General features: G+C 41.6%; 1 protein-coding gene across 12 annotated transcripts in view; it reads left to right on the forward strand.

The window, feature by feature from the left end:
- Positions 1 to 22,606, forward strand: part of SLC16A3 (solute carrier family 16 member 3) — a 160,535-nt gene that overhangs the window by 115,866 nt on the left and 22,063 nt on the right. For 7 of the 12 annotated variants that reach the window (XR_014966608.1, XR_014966602.1, XR_014966604.1 and 4 more), the window contains one exon: positions 5,657 to 6,053. Coding sequence is in view for 5 of the 12 variants with exons in the window: in XM_085617575.1 (XP_085473701.1) it covers positions 5,657 to 5,943 (287 nt within the window). In the remaining 7 variants the exon portion in view is untranslated. Of the gene's footprint in view, positions 1 to 5,656; positions 8,136 to 22,606 lie in introns of those variants that run through there. The other 5 variants (XM_085617575.1, XM_085617572.1, XM_085617571.1 and 2 more) reach the window with 1 other exon arrangement.

Consider the following 22,606-nt stretch of genomic DNA (forward strand, 5'->3'; position numbering starts at 1 on the left):
AAGTTCGTCAGTTCAGGACTGAATCATATTCTGGGTGCTTTGGTGTTCAGTTTGGATGTTCTTAGCTGGAGAAGTGCTTCTTGTCTTAAAAAAAAATATTTTGACATCATTTTATTATGTTTTGCACAGTTAATGCACCAGACATGGCAATAATGATCGTACATAATGACAGAAGAGCAACTAGTTGAGCCCACACTATGACATTGCGAGTTAGTGGAAATAAGCAGATAGACAAATAGATGAACCACCTCTCCCCAAGCCCAATCAGTGGCCGACACCTTTCCCTCAATGCACGCCTCCCCATCTCTGATTACCCCATTTCAGCCCTGCCTTTGGAGGACCAAAGTTCATCCTCCGGGAAAAGGCCGGGATTCTCGTGTCTTTGCAGGATGATCCCCCGGTATTGGCTCCAAGCCACCCATATCTTGTAGTGTTTAAGAGGGCAACACCTGACTTTGTAAATAGGAACCTCTAGGCTCATACAAAGGCCCAGTCCCTAGTTCCAGCATTCTAATATTGGAGGATCACTATCTTTCTAGGCTCTGGCAATGTCCCTATTTTTGATCACCAGACCCAGCCGAGCAGTGCAATATCTGTCTGTATCTACTTCTTCTGTGGTAAGGAGGATCAATTTAGGATTACAGGGCAATACCCAGCCCAACACTCGTTCCAAGCACACCAGCACCCCTTATCAGAATGGGGTCTGTCGAGCAATTCTCCTTTTTCCGACAGGCATCGCAAGCAAGTTGGTGTGTCGAACGTGCCCATTTTCCATACTCTCTCTCTGGTGTAATAAACCCTGTGTAGATACTTCCACTGTATGAGTTGGAACTGTGAGGATATCTGTCTTGAGGGGGAGGCGTAGGCCTCCCTCCAATCATCATCTGTTAGGTGACCCAAGTTCTTTACCCAGACCTCCCTTACTGGTCAGATGAGTCTGGTGTATTGACCACTAGTGTTCGGTAAACCTGTGAGGTTTTGTGATTGGTTAAGTTCCTCCATCAGTATTTGGGCCTCTAAGGGAATGTATTCCAGCATGTCTGTGAGCCCTTCGATATTTTGAGTGAGATCATTCTGTAGTTACTGGTACCTACAACATTTAGATCATATTCTGCCTACAACTCAAGAAAGGATTTCATGGCGGACCCTGACAGGATGTCCCCCAAATCAGATATGCCAATGACATCCCAGGATTTGAAGCCCTGTAACCTGTAGCAGCCGGGTTCCATGCCATAAAGGGGATTCTTGTGTGCAGCGTCCCCTCCAACTGAGAGCTCTGTTGGTCTCCCGCCAAATCTAAAGAGTCACTATTGTGACTGCTGTGAGATGCTGCATGGGGTTCCTCTGAACTGCAAATGCTGGAAGGGGCTCTTTTGCATCGCTCAGTGGCGTAGGCGGGATCGGTTGTGTTATTGAACCACCACTCTTTTATAACAATGAGGTGGGACACCCTGTAGTATTAAAGAATATCTGGAGTCACAATACCACGGATTTATAACACTTGGATAGGGCAATCCTCGAGATACGATGTCCCCACCGAAAGTTTTGAAGCAAGGAATCTAGTTTCCTAAAAATCAAGTGTGAGAACAGGAAGAGGTAATTCTGCAACTGATATAGCAGGCAAGGCCAGACAACCATTTTATAGATAGCTGAATGCCCAATGATGAACAGCTGTAGTGTCGACCATACACTTACATCCCAAGTCACCCGTTCAAAATGGGGCTGAATATTCTGTGCCCAAGTTGGCTCATCAGACACCTTAACTCCCAGATACTGGAAGCGCTCCCGGAGGACCTGTATATCGGCCGCCAACTCAAGCACCAATAATAGATATGCCAGGGGATACACTGAGGATTTGGATTTATTAATACTGAGCCCAGAAAAGGCCCCCAAAAATCCCCAAGATTTTAAGGACTCTGGGCCCAAGCTAGGGGATCTTCTAAAAGAATCAGGACATAATCTGTGTATAACGAGATCCTGTCTGAGATCCCCGATGCCCATTCCAGACCCCTCACCAGAGCATTCACCCTCAGTTATCCCGCCAGGGGCTCAACTGCAAGTGCAAACAATAGGGACGATAGGAGGCAGTCCTGCCTCCTCCCTCTGTACAGTGAAAATTAACTGGACAGTGAATCGCCTACCCTCACTCTCGCTTGAAGATCAGTGTACAGCAATTGTGTCCAGGAAATAAATTTGGGTCCGAAGTTAAGTTTCTGCAATAGGTAAAGTAGATAGTCCCATCGGACTGAATCAAATGCTTTATGGAATTCCTCCAGGAAGAGTGCGTGTGCTCCTGGAAGTCTATGTAATACTGTCAGTGCTTTATATACCTGAGGAACGTTATGTCACGTGGCCTCTTAGGCATAACACCAGGTTGATCAGAATGGACCAAGGTAGTAATCACGGAGCGTAATCTATTAGCCAGGCCCAGATCCTAATGTTCATGTTTTGAAGGAAGATAGGGCAGTCATCTGGTGGGTGACCCTGCTACTATTTTGGTTAGTCAGAGGTACAGGGAGAGTGTGCCAGTCTCTTGAGCCCATTTGAACATGTTCCTGAGGGGTCCATAAGCAGTTCTCTAAAGGCTTTGAAGAATTCCACCGGGAGGCGGTTGGGACCTAGGTTTTGGTCAGGTGGAGCTGAGCCAGAGCCTTTCCCAGCTTTTCGCAGATAACGTCCTTCTCCAATGAGTCCCCAATAAGTGCGGGCAAGTACTTCACAAAGTTCCAGAGGGCCTCAAGGTCCCCCCCCCCATGTGGTTGAGCATACAGCATTCTGTAGTAGGTGGCAAAGCACTGGGCAATGGCTGTGTCCCCCATGTGCCTGACCCCTTTCCCATCTGTTACTTATGCAATAGGTGTGCGGTGTGCAGTGTCAGTGCTGAGCCAGTGCAGGGTCTTACTGGTATTGATGCCCCACTGATAGATGCGACTGTGTGTAGTGAGCCAGGACATTCTGGCCTAATCCATAATCCATTGACAAAGTACCTCTTACTGATGTAGGGAATCTCTAAGGACAGAGGGGGAGACAGATGCAGCATGAGCTGCCTCTAGCTCTAGGATACAGATCTCCAAGTCAGTCATTTCCTGCCTGCACTTCTTGTGCCTTCCGGAAGCCTAACCAATGATGTCTACCCTGACGGTGGCCTGTAAGGATGTCTAGAGGGTCTCAGGGGACTAGACCGCACCAGAGTTGGTTTCCATATACCGTTTTATGTCTGTTAGACGTGGGTTCTAGCCTCAGCATGTTGAAGCCACCACACATTCAAGCACCTGCCCAACCACGCATGTTGTGGGATGATTTGCATCCATAGTTCCAGGAGAGAGTGTTCTGAGAGACCTCACGTATTTATGTGAGCGTTCTGTACCTTATGAAAATCCAAGACCGGTATAAGGAAATAGTTCAGCCAAGAGAAGAACTCACGGACTCCAGAGTAAAAATTGTAGCCCTGCTACCCTGGGTACATGATACACCACGTGCCTACCAAACCATAGCCTCAATAAAATGGGTGAGAGGAGTTGGCCGCCGGGTGGCACTCTGCTCTGGAGGTTCGGTCCATTCCCCAGTTCGCCACCCCAATGAAGTCTCCCCTAAGGATCCAGTGCCCTGTCTGGAATTGTGTCACCAGAGGCCCCAAGGTTTGCAAGAACTCATGTGTAAGTGGTGGAGGGGCATAGATGCTTGCCAGTGTGATGAGATGCCTATGAAGAATTCCAGATATCAAAGTGTATCAACCAAGATTGTCATGCCATATCCTGTCCACTACCAGAGGACAGCGTCGATGTATCAGAATGGTTGTCCCCGTTGTGAAGCCTGCATGGAACACCTGTGTGTATCCCATACAGGGGTGGAACGAGCACCGAGTAACGCTGAATCGCTACAGTACTGAGCCTCTCTTGACAAGATCCAGGATCCCATTAACACTCCAGGTCAAGAGATGATCAGCGCCGGTTGCATTGGTGTCGACCTGCTTGGTTGTTTGAGAATATCATATTGGTAGTCAAGTGAAAGAGGTGATCCAGGCTCAAAGTCAGACCTCTCTGTGTAACCATGTCTGGTGAAGGTGTGAAGGCAACAGAAAAACAAAAAAGTAACCAAAACCTCCCAGCCCCTTCCCGATACCTTGTAAACATGAAGTAACTGTTGTGTAATAAAATAGGAACTGCCACCAACCATGTGACCAAACCCCAACCTTGTTCCCTTGTACCATCCCTCTAGAAACCCTGGAAGCCACCCACAAAGAGAAAATAAAAGAGAAGAGGGTCCACATGGTCAGCCGCATGCCCTTCCACTCTAGTAACGAGGGACAGAGTGCCATGGAGGTCTCTGGGCCACAACTCGACAGGGCCGAACACTCAGGCCCCCACCGGCATCCACTCCCGCCCTCAGTGTTGGTCGCCGGAGCCTCCCAGCTGCCAGAAGAGGCTAGCACTCCCAGGGATGGTGGCCTGCTGGGGTCAGCAGAGCACCATGTCTGTGACTGTTTTTTAAATAAAGCAGTTTTTCTAAAATGCAGCCCATTTCCCTTAAAGCAAAACGGGATGCATTTAAAAAAGAAAAATGCAACTTTTCAGTTTCATTTTTTAAGGGCAGGCCTGGGACCGCTTCCTGCTCTTAAAAAATATGTTCGTACCCACTCACAAAGGGGAAGAGCTTCCAGTTTGTGAGTAGTTTACCACGTACTTGAAGTAGGTGGTAAACTGCAATTGTTTTGTGGCCCCAATTTTGGTTCCAAAACAATAGTACATTGAGACTAACTATTAGGAAGGAATGCTCCTTCCTAATAGCGAAAGTCACAAACGCTATTTTGTGAGACAGTGACTCGCAAAATAGTGGTTGTACATGTCAGGACCCTTTTTTGCGCTCGCAAACAGGCCGATCGCCCGTTTGCGACTGCAAAAAACGGTCGTACATCTGGCCCTATGCGAACGCTATGACGTTTCCAGTTCCGTCATCTGTAACTTAACGCAGTAAAACTGAGGCTCACCTAGATTTGTCAAGAAGTTCAAACCTGAATTCAGTCTGAAAATTATAACCTTCCAGCCAAACAGCTACAACGTGTATGCCCGGTGCAGCCACAGTGCTGTGTGCACTAGACCCAGGTGAACAGATGGAGGACAGCAAGACAAGTGCACATCTGTTAGGAAGCAGGGCTCTGTTCAATCACTATATGAAGGTTAAATTACACCAAATAGTAATTGTTGGGGTTGTGCACATACACTCAGAGGCATAAGGTGGTCCATCCATGATGCCTATTTGCCCGAACCCACCAGTATCCAAGGTTCTGGTAGAAGAAAGTGTGAAGCTCAATTGTGAAAGGCCCAAAACGTAATAATACTGTCACATTAATGAGGAGCATCATGGCCACTTAGTTATGTGGAATGTACTTTTCATCGTGGTGCCTGGTACTATAACCAACAGGAAGGCCAATTACAACTCCGCCCATGCATGAAGTTCTTACCTTCTCGTCCGACGGCTTATACCTCCTTGCTTTAGGCATTACACCCACAAACAACAGGAGCTATATTGAAGTGGAGCATAATCCAAAATTTGAATCATAAAAAATGTATTTTGCTGGTCAGTTACTTGACATCTATTTTATCCTTGGAGAAACTACTGTCAGACGAACATTAACACTGGTTTGTGTTGATTACAGGTAAAATTCTGGATGCCACCGGCAAATATTTTTATGTGTTCATCATTGCTGGAACTGAAGTGGTCACCTCGGCTCTGGTGTTGGCTCTGGGGAACTTCTTCTGTATTCGTAAAAAGGCAGAGGAGCCCAAGGCAATCGAAGTGGCAGCAGAGCTCGAGGAGCTGCAAAAATGTGAGGCGAACTCGCCAGTAGATTCCAAGGCGGTCTCTCCTGAAGAGGAACATTTTTTGAAAGAAGACCCGCAGAAGAACGGCGAAGTTGGAACTAACCCAGAAACATGTGTGTGAAAGATTACATGTGGGGAGACGTACAAATAATGTCAACTATTTATTTTATTCGGATTAGTTCAGGGCCGAGTCATTGGTCCACCAGCTCTGAGCTGTTCGGAAAGTAAAAGGTGGGTAAACTGACCGGAAGAACAGAGAGGTGGTGGTCAGATTATATTTTTAGCTACTCAAATTAAACGTGTGAGTGTTGATGTGAAGTGTCCCTGAAGGTCCTCTGCCTTTGTTATCTTTATGATAGGTCAATGGACATGGCTAGAGTGAGCTGGTGCTCCCTAGTATTTACGCCGTGCCACGGCTAAGAACATAACCTGCTTCTGTGGAGAACCTCTTGTTCTGAACGTGTGAAGTGGCTCAGCCCTAATCTATCCTGAAATGTGTCATGTGCACCCTCAAATCTGTATTTATTTGTTTTATGAAAAACCAGTGTTGTAAGTGTTCTCTGTGTATCTTCGGTCCATGTCATGGTTTCTGGAATGAGTGATGCTTCTAAACACGCCGACATGGCACTTGCTACTTGTGGTATCTTCATAGAGAACAGTGGACAGTGAAAGATGTTTAAGGTCATGAACAGACTATTCTACCGCAAACTTATTAACTCCAGGGTCTTCCTTCAGGGTGACGTTTGCATAGAAAAAAATAATTCTAAAACCTGAGAATTACTATAGAATAATGCCAAAGAATGAATCTGCATCCAACCTGAGTAATTTTTTAAACAATAAACCAATGTTCTCTCTTGAGACCCTTCTACCTGCCTCCGACCCTGCACACTCCAGTGATGTAGTATTAAGCTTCCCAGAGTAGAAAAAAACTCAAACACCTCTGCCATCGCAGATGTACTTGATTTAGTTCTTAGGCTGATTTAAGTTTGCTTTTTTGTGAGCAGTGATTTGGGACCCTCTATTGAAATACTATGACAAAGTTCTAAAGAGACTTCTAAAAAAACAACTGTCTCTCAAATATGCTCCTTCTTAAAGCAGTAAACATGAAATACATTCCCTTCAATGCTTGGTAATTATTCCACATTTTTTAAATGTTTAATTCTAAACCCTTTTGTTTAAAGAATGCTTATTTAATAATCTCATTATCACATACTCGCGCCCTAACTGAGTACAGTTCATGGACTGGGTAGGTAAAGAACAAATTAAGCCAGACGAAGGTCTTAGGGCCTTATTTTGAGTTTGGTGGACTGATGGACCGCGTGGAGGTTCGACCTCCCTATAACAAGTTGGGTGGTCAAAACACCATGGGACTAGTGCTGCCACCAGGGATCCGCAATTCCTTGCGGTCTTGCAGCGGTCTGAGGCCCCTGATTTGCTGGGGGTGCCACTGCAGCATAACCAAGCATATCAGGAGTTTCTTCACTGCCACAGTTTTCATGGCACTGAGCCTGCCATGAAAAGTGTGGCAGTGAGGAAACAAAGTGGGCCCTACAGGGCGCTTTGGTGTCTCTGCACCAGGGGATGCATGCAGTACACTTGGTGTGCCCTCCTGTCTGCATGCACCCCCAGTTCCTTGAGGGCATGGACTTGATAGCCTATGCCATGCAGGGACGTGCAATGGCTTTCCCATTGTGGTGCCTTGCTAAGGAACAAACTAGCAGAAGGTCTTAAGTCCAAAAATAACGAACAGAAAGCCGCTTGATGCTGCAAACAAAGTGAAAACCTCTTCAAATAGTCAATACATCACTGAGCCAGAAGTTTAAGAGTCCATTAGCCCACCCTTATTGGCGGAGCTTCGTCATCTGAGACTCTGAGGGGTCAAGGTCTGGGCCCACATTATCGAGCCAGCCGGCCCTGCTGGGTGCCCGACCCAATGATCCCAAGATGGAAAAATCTCCTGCCACAGTGTGTAATACAACTTTTGAAGACTCACATATGAATATGAGCTTTAGAATTGCACTGTTGTGAGTCAGTTGCAGCAGGACTGCACAATCTGGATTCCTGTCGGAATCAAGCGGGCGGTCGCATTATAGCTTTGGCAATGCCAGCAGATTGCTGGCGTGGCGGCCCGCTGCCACACCGCCAAAGTCATAATAAGACCCTTTGCTGTAACCTTGTCTCGCCGGGTATAGTATATATGTCTACAAGTCAAACACAGGGCATGAGCGGTTTTGAGTGGATGCATAAAGAGAAATAATTCTACAGGTAATGGATGTTAAACTGAAATGTCAATAAATTGATCGTATAGATATATTTACTGTGAGAGAATTGGTGTGGAGGTAGCTATCATGTAATTAATTCAGGCAATTTTTATAACAAGTGGAGTTCATTTAGAGCAGTTGTGAATGATGTGAAAATGATAGGTTTAGGACATTTCAGCAGGGACAGAGTTGAAGTGCCGAGACCTCTGTAGACGAACAGATTACAATGTAGATGTTGCAGGTGAAGGTTTGAGTGTGGTTGGGAGGTTTTATCTGACTTCAGGTTCTGAATTGGCACATATTGACACAGTTTCAGAGAGAATATAGTGCAGCAGCTGGCAATAGCTGGTACAGTTTGTGTCTCAGCTCCTTACGTGGCCTCACTGGATGGGGAACACTGTGTATTACTGTCACTAGTTACCACCTAATACTGCACTTTAACAAATAACCTAATAGCAGTTGGTACAGTATACCAGGTCTTACCCTACAGGCCCCCCTGTTACCTCGGAGCCATGGGGTGCATTCAGGGGGGAACATGTTGTGCCCCAATTGTGTGTGCATGCACCCCAGTACTTGCACGACTTGGACTCCAGCAGTCCATGTCGTGCAGGTACTGATTTTGACATTCCCATTGCAGTGCCTTTTCATAGCCACCGCTGTGGGAACACTGAAGAACTGCCCGCCAGAGAGCAGAAAACTCCTAATCTGGCAGGTGGTTCAACCATGGGTTTGGCAATGCGGGAGCAAGGCGGTCCCGTTCCTGCACTGCCAAACTCGTAATGAGGCCCTAAGTGAGTAACCTAAGATTAGTCGATACAGTGGACAACATATATACGTAAAGCCTGGCATCGACTGTTACAGTAGACTGGGTCTTTGCTTCAGTGGGTGCAGTATACAGATCTTTAGATACTAGTGAGTACAGATTACTGTATCTTAGTTCTAAACTGGCTACTCGTGCTGCCGTATACTGTCAGCATTATCTTTGTACCTAAGCTCAGTTAGTACAATGCTTCAGAACTTCGCTTTATGTGGCGCAAGAACTCCCAAGACAAGCAAAATCCTGAAAAGTGTAAAGAGGTCCCTTACATAATACCAAAAGTGCAGCCCATTGAAACACCGGCCCAAAATCCAATTTTCACCTTTTATAGTAAGACCTTTTACTATATATTTTTCTTTTTTTTTTTAAACAGAAAGCCACAGAACAGAATGACTCTTGAAAAACTTAGGGCGAGGTGAGATGTGGAAGGGAAAAAGCTCATGAATGACTATAGGAAAAAAAACTATAAACCATCAGCATTCAGCAAAGTCCAGTCCTTTCCCTCCAGACCCAGTGGAGGTAGCTCCTTCCACAGAACGCACCATTAGGACCTCTTCTGGAGGAATGCCCGCAGGGTCCAGTGATGATCTGCCCTGCTCAACCCCTATTAACTTATAGATGAGTCTTCTTAAACTACAGTTGGTAATTAACACTGGTTTCAAAATGTCACCTCCTGGTTACAGAGCCAGCTTAGCGCTTTATCCTATTGGTTGCTTCTTTAATTGTACATTTCCAGCAATCAGACATTTATCAGATTTTGTATCCCTGAAGTCACTTTAACCCTGAATTCAAAGCTTGCCACATAAATCCCTGCACTCATAGCTCGCCATATAAATTACTCCCTCGAAGCTTGCCACGTCAGAATATATATATATATATATATATTTTTTTTTTTAACAAACGTGTGTCAAATACAATCAAGCGCCACCCTCCTCATGAATTGCCATTATACACTCCAAGTCATTTTGTGGAACAAATTTTAGACAGTGCCACTGTCCAAAAAAAGACTTTACATTGCTCATCACCAATGAGAAAGCCAAGCTGTGAAGTGAGGCAGGATCTGGGCTTTCCACTGTACAGTAGTCCGGTAAAAGCACAGGGAATCCAGACGCTATAAAGAGGATAGGCTTGAACAGTCCCACAGAGAATGTGGTTGAAAGACATTATTTGGCACCCACTCTGAAGTGAACCCAACAAAGGAAAGAGCACGATCCGCAAGAGTTTTAGTTTTAAAAGACCAAAATGTTGCTTGTGAACTTTTCTCCCTTTTTTCCAAATGTTTGTTAATAAATGTAGCCGTGCAGTCTATGATGCAATCGTTCATTGATTAGACTTCCGACCCACTGGTCAGTACAGAGAAGTCTCTATGGTTTAAGGAGAGAGCTAGGAAATTAAAAAAAGAAACCAAAGAGCTCTGATGACAAGAGCGGCAAAAGGCAAAGAAGTAAAGCAATAAAAAATGGACAGGAGTGGCAGAAAGGGAAAGACAACAGACTAGGAGGAGCACAGCTGGAATTTTCTTTTTTGCTTTGGTGATGGACACCCGTGAGTTCATGGTTTGTCGCTGCATTCCACTAGCACCAAAGACATCTTGTGCTCTCTGGTTGTAAAGGTGCTCTGGTGCATTTTTGTTCAAACCTTTAATTGACGTGACTCGTTTTTCTTTAGTAACCCCACTTGCAATTGATAGATCTGTCCCCCAGCTGCCAGGCAATTACTTGTTAGCCATTTGGCGAGTGTGCTTGGTCCCAAAACCTGAGTTTGCCATCTTCTAATTTATTTGCAGTAAAATCACTGGATGAATAAAAAACTTGCATATATTTAAATTGGCCATATTCACAAGAAGTAAAAAAAAAAGTCCTTCATTAACTATACGTCCAAATATAGTCTTTGACCTTATCATAGAGTAAGTATTCTAAATCAGTTAAGACAAATACTTACTGAGAACCAACATCCTTTTTTGTTTCTGACAGAAAAGCAGTATTTTCACAGCTCCCCCATACCCACCCCAGTAGTACAAAATACAAAATATGTCTGAGGGAGCCTTAGAGACTCCTCCAACACACGTTCAGCTGTTAGTCACTACTCCAACTCCCTGGATGGCCCATGCCTTCTGATTCGCAGAGCTGTGTGCGCCAGCGTGTGTGTACTTCAGAGCCTGTCTGCTCTTTTTATGCATGTTTGTCTGTGTCCACTGGTGGTCTAGTTTCCCCATAAATGCACTTTATTGTGAATTGTAGGCACCACACGGTTTTCAGTGACTTGGTGCACAGTGAATAAATATATATTGTGTTGTCAAAACTGGAATTTTGGTAATTGCAATAAAGAGTGGCATTGTAAATGTTTGCTTGGATGGGCGTGGTTTGTAAGGGAGATTATAATGGAAACTGACATTGCAAAACAATAAATGGCCCAAAGGATTTGTGCGAGACGATTCCGAAAAAATGGAAGAGAGGTCAAGAAGGTGGTAGCCTAGGTTCCTCGGCAAGAAAGACAATAGAAAACTATCCCTAGCACACGTATTAATGATATATATCTCAATAGGTATAACGTGTTTCCACATGAGTTGCATATATATATACACACAAAAAAAGGAAAATTTTTGTCCTTCTTCTTGATTGTTTTTTATTACGTGCAAATCTTCTTCAGTTATTCTGTTACAGCCACAAGCCAACACGTGTTTCGTCGCACATGGGAATGTAGTCCCGCGACTTTTTCAAGGCTGTGTTCACATAAAAGAATAAAAAACTAGTATGTGTATTGTGAACAAAAAATTGTTGTAAACAGTTGAAATCCTCAAAACCCAAATGGTGGGAACACCAATGCGGGTTGTAAAGGAAACTACCATTCTGTAGAAATTATCATGGGAGATAAGTGACTTTGATAAAACACATAATGTACCTCTGTGAATAAGTAACAGTAGGTCTATGATCCTAATGGAGATGGAGAGAGCCAGTAAACGTGCCTATAGTGAAAATTTAAATGCTCCTAATAATCATTAATATGTGGCGATTCCTATCCCGTTGGGTTTGGCAATAACATGTGATGTGAAGATCTAGGTGTTCAAACGGTCCAATATAGGTGATTAAGCGGGCTGTCATTTGGTAAAACACTCGTGCTGTGCATAGGTGCTACCATCGTGATTTGAGCATAATTTAATGAAAACCATATCTACCTATTGCTTGCTTTGAAAGTAGCATCTGAAAACATCAATATAAAAAGAACAAGAAAGACGTTCGTTGAGCTATTAAGTGTATCATATCTTTATAAGTAGCTGTAATGATTAAAGTCAAACGTACTTAATAAGCGGTGATAGTTCCAAACCGCCTATGGTTTCTGGTGTGGCGGCGTCACAAGTTTCAAAAACGTTTCTGGTATCCTGTCCTTGTGTTTTCAACCAATCTCTCAGTGCTGTAAGGATTAATTTAATTTCAAATTTAGAAGTTGTTGGTAGATTGCCTTGGTGTATAACTACAGTTTACCGTCATCTGACAGTTTAACTCACCACACAATAATATAATGAGGGAACACTATACCATCGTCAACTCACAAAATACGTGTTGTATCCGCACTAGTGGTATAGTATCCATGTGTCCACAGAAAATTAAATGTCTCCAAATTTAAAACAAGCGTGTATGTCTTAAAAGAAAGATTCTATTGACCATTAAAACTCTTGAACGTTCAATTATATTATTCCTCCACCATCTATGTCACAAGTAAACGACTTAGTTTTTGCAGTAAGCCAAATGTTCCTTCTAAAAACCATTAGATTCATGTATGGTCAATATCTAATCGACAACGTTATATCTATTGCCAAGAGTCATGTACGAAGTCTAGTTATCACTTAGAAGAGAGCTCACCTTATTCGACTGTGGAGTTAGTCCCAACGTAACGCCTGCCCGTAATTTATCAAGCCGAGTACGCTCAAGCGAGTGGTGTCCCTTCCGAATTTAAAGTTAAAGACGGCAAGAAAGACAACTCGACGGTTTAACACCCGTAGAGTCTCCTAGATACACAATTGCCCTTTTACAACCAAGAAATTATACTTTCAGTCTCCAAAGCTGCAGACACAGCAAACAAACTCTGAGGGTTCACAGACAACACCCACCCCTTTGTGATGACTAACATTCTGTGCACACAGAGAAGAATCAACTTCATCTGGGCAAACTAAGCAGGAGATTTCCACAGCAGCAGGAGAAAAACCATTCCCCTCACAGACTGTATTCCTAATCATGATTTGGGGATCTCTAAAATATTGTCTTCCCTAACAATGATGTCATCATGAGCGATATCCCCTTTGTCAAGGTTCTCATGGATTGTAATCCTATTGAATAGCCGGAGATATCCAAAACCCAGTCCTCCCTCAAACTGATGCCATTACAAACAGACATCTCTAGTGCCAATGTTCTCGTCACTTGAAACCATAGCCACTCACCAACTCCCCTTGCACCTGGAAACAAATCACATTTTCAGTGGCTTCCACTCCACTGTTTGCCCTCACTGGGGGACCTTAACAGTCTTGCTTTTTATATGGTAGGAACATCTCTGCAACGTGGATCATGGAAACCTCCTGGGCCTTAATGTACTTTACCTTACTGCTGCATTCATCATCTTTGACCAGAGAATCCTGTTAAACTGACTAAAGGCGGGCAGTATTAAGGATATGACCCTGGCCCTGCTCAGTTTATTTCTGAGTGGGTGTACCCACTAAATTAAGCTTTTCTCCTTCTTTAATACTGCAGGCTAAGTTCCCAGGGATCAACCTTCTCTCTGATGTATTTGAATGTGTGCATGATTCTCCTGCACACATTAACAGAGCCTTTAGAAGTAGTATGCTAGCAGATTGTATGCCAAATCCCATAGGAATCAACTGTCTCCCTGACCCCTTTGAAGATGGGCATGAGTCTGCTGGCCCTTTAGACAGAAGTGTCCAACTACATTAGTACCCATTTTCTATCTAAAAGTCCAACAGAGGCCTGAAGGGTTGAATAAAAGGGCATAACTATATTGCATAGTCCAGGCTTGGAAACACCAGAACAAACTCTGTCTAAATATACCCTAGTCAGAGGTCCTTATAGTTGCACAGGAGTTACATGTAGTTCACCTTGCAATTAGCTATTGACATTGAGGCCACCTTCAAAACTGGCATAGAAGATGTGCTACCCTGAGATGATCTTGAGCAAGTACCTAATCTTCCTTTTCTAAATCAACACAATAACCAGAGGTTTGTTTCACACCAACCGATGCTACTTGGGGTATTCCAACTACTGAGTAGACCACAAATGGCGGTTGTGATCCTAGCTGGACTATTACAACCCTGTCTGCACTGCTCAGACACTATGCAAATAGTAAGGGCCAAAACTCACATCGTCTGACCATGTCTCTGCTAAAATACACACCTACATCATCACTGCTTTGAAAGTGTCTTGTTTACTCCCAGTGTACTAGAGACCACAGATGACTTTTGCTCTGTCCCCTGGGTGCTACATGACCACAAACCCCATAACAAGACATTGTTCTCACATTACCAGCTGGCCACGCCCTGAGGTTTGCGCTCCACCACCTACTCATTTTACAACAAACAGTCATAGACACACGGGTGCGCACACACACACACCCTGCTCTTCCATTTAGAAATTCCTCCCCATACATCTCACGACAGGCCGTCGGTGGTGGTCCGCCCGACATCCTGGGAATCGGTCCGACCGCTGGATTACAATACTGGCGGTCAGAGTGCATATGTCGGGGGTAGGACCGCCGCCTCCAACCGGATCAAAGATCCTGCCAGGACAGGGGTCCGATTCTTAATCCTACAATGGGGCCTGTGCCTGCGCGGGCACCGCTGTAGGGATTAGGATATCCCTTTCTGACTACTTTTTAATGGCGCTCCCACTGCCATGAAAAGGCAGCCGTAATGGGACTTTGGAGGCCCCTCGCAGGGCTCCCTTCCCTCGTAGGCCACTGCACACATCCATGAACAGTGTGCCAGGCACCCTTGTTACCTGGCTGTGGTGCCTAGCACACGGAGCATGGATATGCACAAACTGCCTTTATCCACTGTGGATTGTTTTGCGGCCCTTTACCTGGTCCGCAGCACAACCACAGTAGAAAAAGGCAGTTTCCAACCGCCTACAGGACATTGCAAACATTATAAGGCGGGTGGGACCGCGTCGACTGGTCTCATTCCCGCTGCGATTGCGGTCGGCTGCCGACCGACGGTTATCGTTATTAGGCCCTGAATTATCACCAGAAAAATATTTATTTTTTTAATTGCACAGCGATCTTATAAAATCTATTTAAATATGTTCTCAGGCACAGCCTACCAAAAGTACAGCACAAAATCTCTATTGTCTTTTTATAGAAAGGTACGTTATGAGTTCATATTTAATTCAAAAACATTCACATATTTTTCTTTTCAAACAGGTTAACTACAAATTTATTGTAAAAATGACAAAAATGAAACACAGTTATAAAAAATAAATCACATGATATAACATTCGTTTTTCTAATATTATAGACATTTAACATTCTTGAAAATGTGTGCATTAGCTTCATAAAAATACCAGCCTGATAAATAAGGAAATTTCCACCAGGTAAATAAATAATCAGCTTAGTAATGGTTCTAAAAAAATAACTAATTAAATGCTTTCCTATGAATAATGTCAAACTTTACATTTTAAAAGAGCACTAATGATTTTTTAAAACCCTTTTCAGGCAACAAGTACCCAAGACAAAGCTATAATATAAAACGGAAATATCAAAACAATATTTTATTTCTTTTGTTTTTTAAACTTTGGAAAAACAATTTGTGCAAAAGCTTAAAATGTAGAAAGGTAAATATAATTTGTTTTACAAAATTAGAAAACTTTGATGTAAATAATAACAGCACTAACAAATAAAAACTTTTTTGACTTTCTTCACTGCTTTAACAATTTATTTCAGAAACTTCTCAGCAGATGCAAATAAAGATTTTGTGTAATCCAATGGAAACAAAATAAACATAATCTTTAATCAAATGGCTTGTATTTTTTTTATTTAGTTTCAAATACAGAAAATAGAAAATATGAACCATGCCAATTGTATCCAGTCAAAACATGGTAACACGGTGCATAAACAAGGGGAATATATTTACTGCAGTGAGAAACATACTGAGCCCAGGGGTCATTTGTGGTGTGTGGACTACTTCTCAAAGCTGGGGAGAGGAGTTGGCCTAACGGCCAGGGCCGTTGACCTCAGAGCTGGGGAACCAGGTTCGAGTCTCGGCACAGGACACGCAACATCCTGTGATTCTGGGCAAATCACTTAATCTCCCCCGTGCCTAACAAAAATGAATGTGTCCTCATGTAACACAACTGGTGCTTGTGTAAAGCACTCTGATAACCCATACCTTCGGGTCAAGTTCGCACTATATAAAACTCCATTAAATAAAAAGCTGTTACACTCAGAAATTTTGTTGAAAAAAACAACCAAACCTAACCACTTTGCCTCAGCAACAGACTTGGAAATAAGAGAAAATGTGCAGAATATCAAAATGATAGGTGCAACCATGTGTGAACCTTGTGATTTCAGTATTATGGGAGTAGCACAAAACATTCCCTTGTACGTTGCTAGCAATATGCACACAGTACCTATTATCTAAGGAGAATGGTTCAAAGGAAAAAAACAGGCGAGCAATGTCCAACTACCACAATCTATAATATTCAGTGAATTGACTGAATCATTTAACCATGAACCCTTTCTCCTTTATGATAACAAAGGCCCTCATAAATAAATACTGCTATTTTCTACTCCACATAACATAGTTACTTTTTAAAATAGTGAAATCTGCATGATGAGTGGGAAGGTTAAATCAACACCCCATCCATTTTCACAGATTTGTGAAATTTACACTTACCTAAATAATTAAGCTGTACCATTGGTGTATGCTTTGCTACCAGGCAAACATTCTTAGACTTACATACTTACTTACTGAAGTTTTGTCATGTAAATAAAATTAAAAACTGAACAAAATTCATAGGAAAATAATAATTTATATTTATTCATTTTTGCTAGGAATATTGGGAAAAATTCACAAAACAGCCTGAGCAGAAGAATATATGTCTAATAGCAATTATAGTTTGAATTAAGAAAACTAAAAACTTTATGCTTTGTACCTCCAGATACTCAATTATACAATCTGGCTATTTTTCACAACACAGGGAAAAACTGGCTCCGCTCTTAAATTATTTTGAAAAAACCTGGATAGGTCAGCTAAACATGTCGGGTCACAGAAGAAAACTAGGTTTCCCAATCGGGTGATGGAACTGTTACTTGACCTGTTTAGATGGAGGTGCAAAGACTAATAATACAATTGGGGGTTTCATAACTCAATTCAATAGTGCAACTGGAAAAATGTCTATTAACTTGTATCATGTACTGGAATTATTTGAAAAAAGAACAAAGTTTCCAGGAAACGAGACAGGCTCAATCTTTAGCAGGCAGTCTGCAGCCTAGAATAAGTTAGAAAAAAAACAAAAAGAAAGAAATGAGCGAATGACTATGGACCAAAATCCAGCTATTTCAATGCCGGAGGTGCAGACTATCTGGAAAACATTGCCTACATTTTACATTTCTGGCCATGTTATTTCGACGGCGAAAGGGTTAGAAAGAAGAAGGAATTATTGTCACTTATATCACACCACACCTCCTAACAACACTGTTTCACATCACTAGAAAGACAGTTTAATTTAAAAAGCATAATTCATCCAAAAAACACTCACCTCACAAAAAAGCACAACAACATTTTAAATAAACAATTTCTAAAGATTGGACTCTACTACAAAACTAAAAACTATCATTTAAAAAAAATCAGTTGGTAAAAAATTAACACAGTTCCGAGATTTAAGCCTTAGTAAACAAAATACAACCATCACAACACTCTCTTCTAACACATTACTACCTCCCTTATTTCCTCCTTTTAGTAAATTATTGAGCAAACATTTAAAATTATTAAAAAAAGTTTTGTGTTGCCTGACTGCAGCTCCCATGTCCTTCTGATCTGATCTCGGCAGAGGAAAACTATCGTCTAAAGAAACAGGCTAAAGAAACAGACGCACAACAGAGGACATCAAACACAATGGTGGTCATAACAAGTAAAAAAAGACAATCATTGCAATGAAAGTCTATGGAAACCACTGAAAAAATGGTAAATAAACTATAATATTGCTTAAAAAAAGTTAAATATATGTTGATAAAAAGTGCTTGAGTCAGTTATGTGTTTTACATATTTTATGAATTGCAAAACCACTTTAAAAAAATAAAATAATTCTTTATTCAGTATTCTTGAATTACATCCAGCATTGATAAGCATGTACAAAGTGAAGGGATGAAATATTGACAGTTCTAGACCAGTTAACTTATTCAGATAGTATGACAAGAGACCACGTTTTTACTGCCTGTACATCAAAAAAGGAAAGAAAAAAAAAAAGGGAAACCAAATTGACAAACCCTCCTATATTTGAGTTTTGTTACTTAAGATCATTCACCAAATCATTAAGTGGTCTCCATATCTTAAGTCCCTTAATTCTCCCTCTTTTCCCTTTTTGGGCAAAAAGAGCATTCTCTAAGTTAAATATATGTAGCAGTCGCGCTTTCCATTGCCCGAATGTGGGTGGTAAAGGATCAAGCCACGAGGAGGCGATACACAATCTAAGTACAGACATCGCGATAAACAGAAACTCCTTACAGTTGTCTTCTGGTATGGCTACTCCAAGTAGCATAAGTTGGGGGGTTAATAGTATCTTTCTGTTCAAAACATGTTGCAGAAAAGTCGAAACCTCAGACCTTAATTGCTCCAGCTCCGGACATGTAGAGAAAATATGCACCAAGTCCGCACCCAAGGTTTTACATCTAAAACAATGAATACCCTCCATACCCCCTATTTGATCATTTTGACAGGAGTAATATAGAGATCAAAGACTGTTTTAAAGCATTGTGCCCGGAGATTTGCTGTAAGTAGTACTGTATTAGCCAGTACAATAGCTCTTTCCAGACACGAATCTATAACCTCCAGCCTTTCCTGCCATTTTGTAGAATGTTTTTCAATATCGTCTGGTACCCCTTCAAGGAGTATCCAATAGAGCTTTGAAATTGTAGGGGTGTTCCTTCCAGTAATAGCCTCCAACAAAGGAATCTCGGAGAACCCAGCTATGCCACCAATTTTCTTAGTAAAGAAATCCCTATCTATAAGAATAAAAAAAAAAAATCCATGTTACTAAGATTAAACCCGTTTTTAATTATCTCAAACGTGGCTAGCTGCTCTCCATCCAACAGGTCTGCGATTCTACGCACCCCAGCCCTTATCCACCTCCCAAAATATCCATCCAACAATGTTACAGGGATCTGACTGTTATCCAGAAATGGAGTATATCTGCTAAACCTGCCCATACCAAGTTTTTTTCTAACCCGAGTCCAGTTTTGATATGCAGTTATCAGAGTCTTAAACCGGGTCTTTATAAAATAGTTAGGCTCATATATTTTTAAAAGACAGCCATTTGCTCCAGAGCCTATTAAAGTCTCAAATATGGAGGGTACTTCATTTGAGATCGTAATCCTATTATCATCTATTCGAAACATAGGCCAGTAATATTTGAGAGATGCCGCTAGGTAATATAATCTAATGTTTGGTAGTCCTAGTCCACCCCTTCTAACTTCTTTTCTTTTTTCCTTCTTTTTGGCCTCATTTACTGGATATTTTGGGGATATTTACAGGGGGGTTCCTGGCTCCACATCACTAGGGACCTATGGCCCTTTTGCCATGTGTAGAGGGGGGGGAGGGCTGGGATGGGAATTTGGGGTCTGGCCAGGGTGGTCAGAGGGGGCAGGGTGGGTGGGGGGGAGAAAAATACAACTTCTTTTTTGTCACAAATGATGTAAGCATTGGACAGCTGGAGGGAGACAGATTTTTCTTTTTTTTTTGTGTATCGCTGTATTTCTGGTATCTGAAATTTAATATTAGTGGGAACACTGCCTATATTAAATCTTTAAGCAACACAGGTCAAGAAAACCAAAAATTGCTCCTAGAGCACTATGTCTATTCGAGGGAAGCAACACTATCAAATAATGGGTAGCTCTTATATTGGTATAGCTTCTACAAATATATGTGGTCTTAACGACAAGAATAAAAGAAGAAGGGTACAAGATGACCTTAAAGTCCTCTGTGCAGACTTGGTATGTCTGCAAGAGACACATATAGCTAATAAAGATTATAATTTATTAGACACCTTGGGGCTTAAAAGATTTGCACATACAACTCGGGATTGTAGGACAAAAGGAGTTGCCGTGCTATGTAGAAATAATAGTGTTACCTGTGACAGAAAAATTGTGGATAAATTTGGAAGATGGATCCTTATGGTAATTAAATGTGGCTCGGGGGTGTTTACGCTATGTTCAATATACTCTCCAGTGCGAGATGATCCATCAGTTCTGAAACATTTATCGACTAAGCTTCCATCTTGGCCAGCTCCTTATGTACTATGTGGGGATTTAAATGTTAACGGGGCTAAGAATCCTGGCAGTATTGTAAGCGCAGACTGTAAACCACAAGTACGTAAAGCACTAAATGATTTGATATTTGATTTAGGGCTTACCGATGTATGGCCTAAGCGAAGGGGTCTCGATCCAGGATTTACCTATTATTCAGCTCCCCATCAAAAATGTGCCAGGTTAGATTACTTTTTAGTTTCACCATCGTTACTGAAGGAAGCAAAAATTGAACTATATCCCAGGGTTTTATCAGATCATAACCCATTAGTTTTTTAATTTCTTTGGGATGAGATGGTATATACATAAAAAATGGACATTTGAAAGGGCTATCCTTTTAGACCAAGACTATATTAAACATATGAGAGGCTGGATAGGTGAATTCTTTAGGTTCAATAAGGGCACCGCATCTCCAGGAATGGTCTGGGATGCGTTTAAGGCCTCGATACGAGGGGAGACCCTTAGATTTGGAGTACGCAGAAGGAAGAAATATACTGAACAAGTCAAGAGTTATTATCAGAAGGTTTCTCAGTTGGAAATTGAATTAATAGCAAATATAAGAGATAGAAGGGATCTAACTGTAACTTTGGACTCAATTTTAGTGACTAAATCGGCCTTAAATGATTTCTATCTAATTAAGCTTGCAGGCACATATTTAGCTAAAAAGCAAGAGTGTTATGAATATAGCGAAACTGTAGGACGATTGCTTGCAGTCAGGACCAGGCAACGAATATCTGCACGCCATATAAATCAAATAAAAAATATGAACGGTGCTATAATAACTGACGAGAGCGAGATCAGAGAATCTTTTAAAGATTACTAAAGGGCACTATATACAGCAGATATATTACCTGTTGAAGGCTATGATTCTCCTTTTTTACCTAAAGTAAAACTGACAACAGAGGAGGCGCATCGTCTGGAAGCAGAAATCTCATATGAGGAACTCCAGAAAGCGTTATATGATCTACCATCGGCTAAAGCTACAGGCACTGATGCCATACCATTAGAATTCTTTAAAACCTTTTTTAAGGAAACAGGTGCAGAGCTTCTTGCTCTTTTTAATATTGTTAAGGGGGGAGTCGTTCCGCCGACCTCGTGGGGTTCGGCAAACATTGTAATATTTTTAAAGAAAGAGAAAGATCCCTTAAACATGGGCTCATATAGACCAATAACGCTTCTAAATAGTGATGCTAAACTATATTCTAATATCTTTGCCTCTCATCTTAATAGTTATGCAACAATTGGTGTCCCAGTGGCAGCACGGATTTATTCAGGGGAGGCGGACAGAAGACCACATGAGGAGACTCATCACACTCTTGGATGCTTCTGATGTTCTAAAACTTCCTTTGGCAGTGGCCTTTCTAGACGCAGAAAAGGCGTTCGACCGTGTTTCTTGAAACTACCGGTGGAAATTTCTTGAAGCAAACAATCTAGGAGACGGATTTATTAGGGCAATTCAGGCTCTTTATTATAAACCCTCAGCCCAGGTCCAGATTATAGGTGGTCTCTCAGAACCCTTTTTTATAGAAAGAGGGACAAAACAAGGATGTCCATCCTCTCCTTTACTATATGCATTATATATGGACCCTTTTCTTAGGCTCCTGGAGGGCTCAGAGAACATATCCCCCTTCAGCCTGAATGATAGGGATACGAAAATATTTGCAAAACAACTTTATTAAATATTTTTTTGTAAACTGTTTATTATTTGGAAATTAATATTTATATATGCATTAAAGAAAATATTTTAAATGTTTGTATAAATTATTCATTTTATATTGTAATCTTGCTATATTTTTATTAAAAATATTTTAATCTGCATAATTTCATTTAAATTAACTTTTTAAATAATGCAACTGTATTTATTTTACAAAATTATTTAATATCAATCAATTGTAAACAATTACCCTACTTCACTCTAAAGTTTTTAAAGAAATTACTTACTACTCTAAGATCTTAATTCATAATAATTCAGCAAGATATAAAATAATTAATTCAAGAAATTAGTTCCGTGATTTCTATTAGACATATCCCAAAAAATTATGATAAAAATATTAATGAATATATAAGTATTAATGAACTCCCCCACCCTGCTCCCCAAAAACCCTAACCTCCTGCTCCTAAAATTTAAGTTACATATTTTATAAAATTTCAACTAGAAACATTAATTAATACTTAAATACTAACTT

Source organism: Triturus cristatus, chromosome 7, assembly GCF_964204655.1.
Source record: "Triturus cristatus chromosome 7, aTriCri1.1, whole genome shotgun sequence".
Taxonomy (NCBI): Eukaryota; Metazoa; Chordata; class Amphibia; order Caudata; family Salamandridae; genus Triturus; species Triturus cristatus.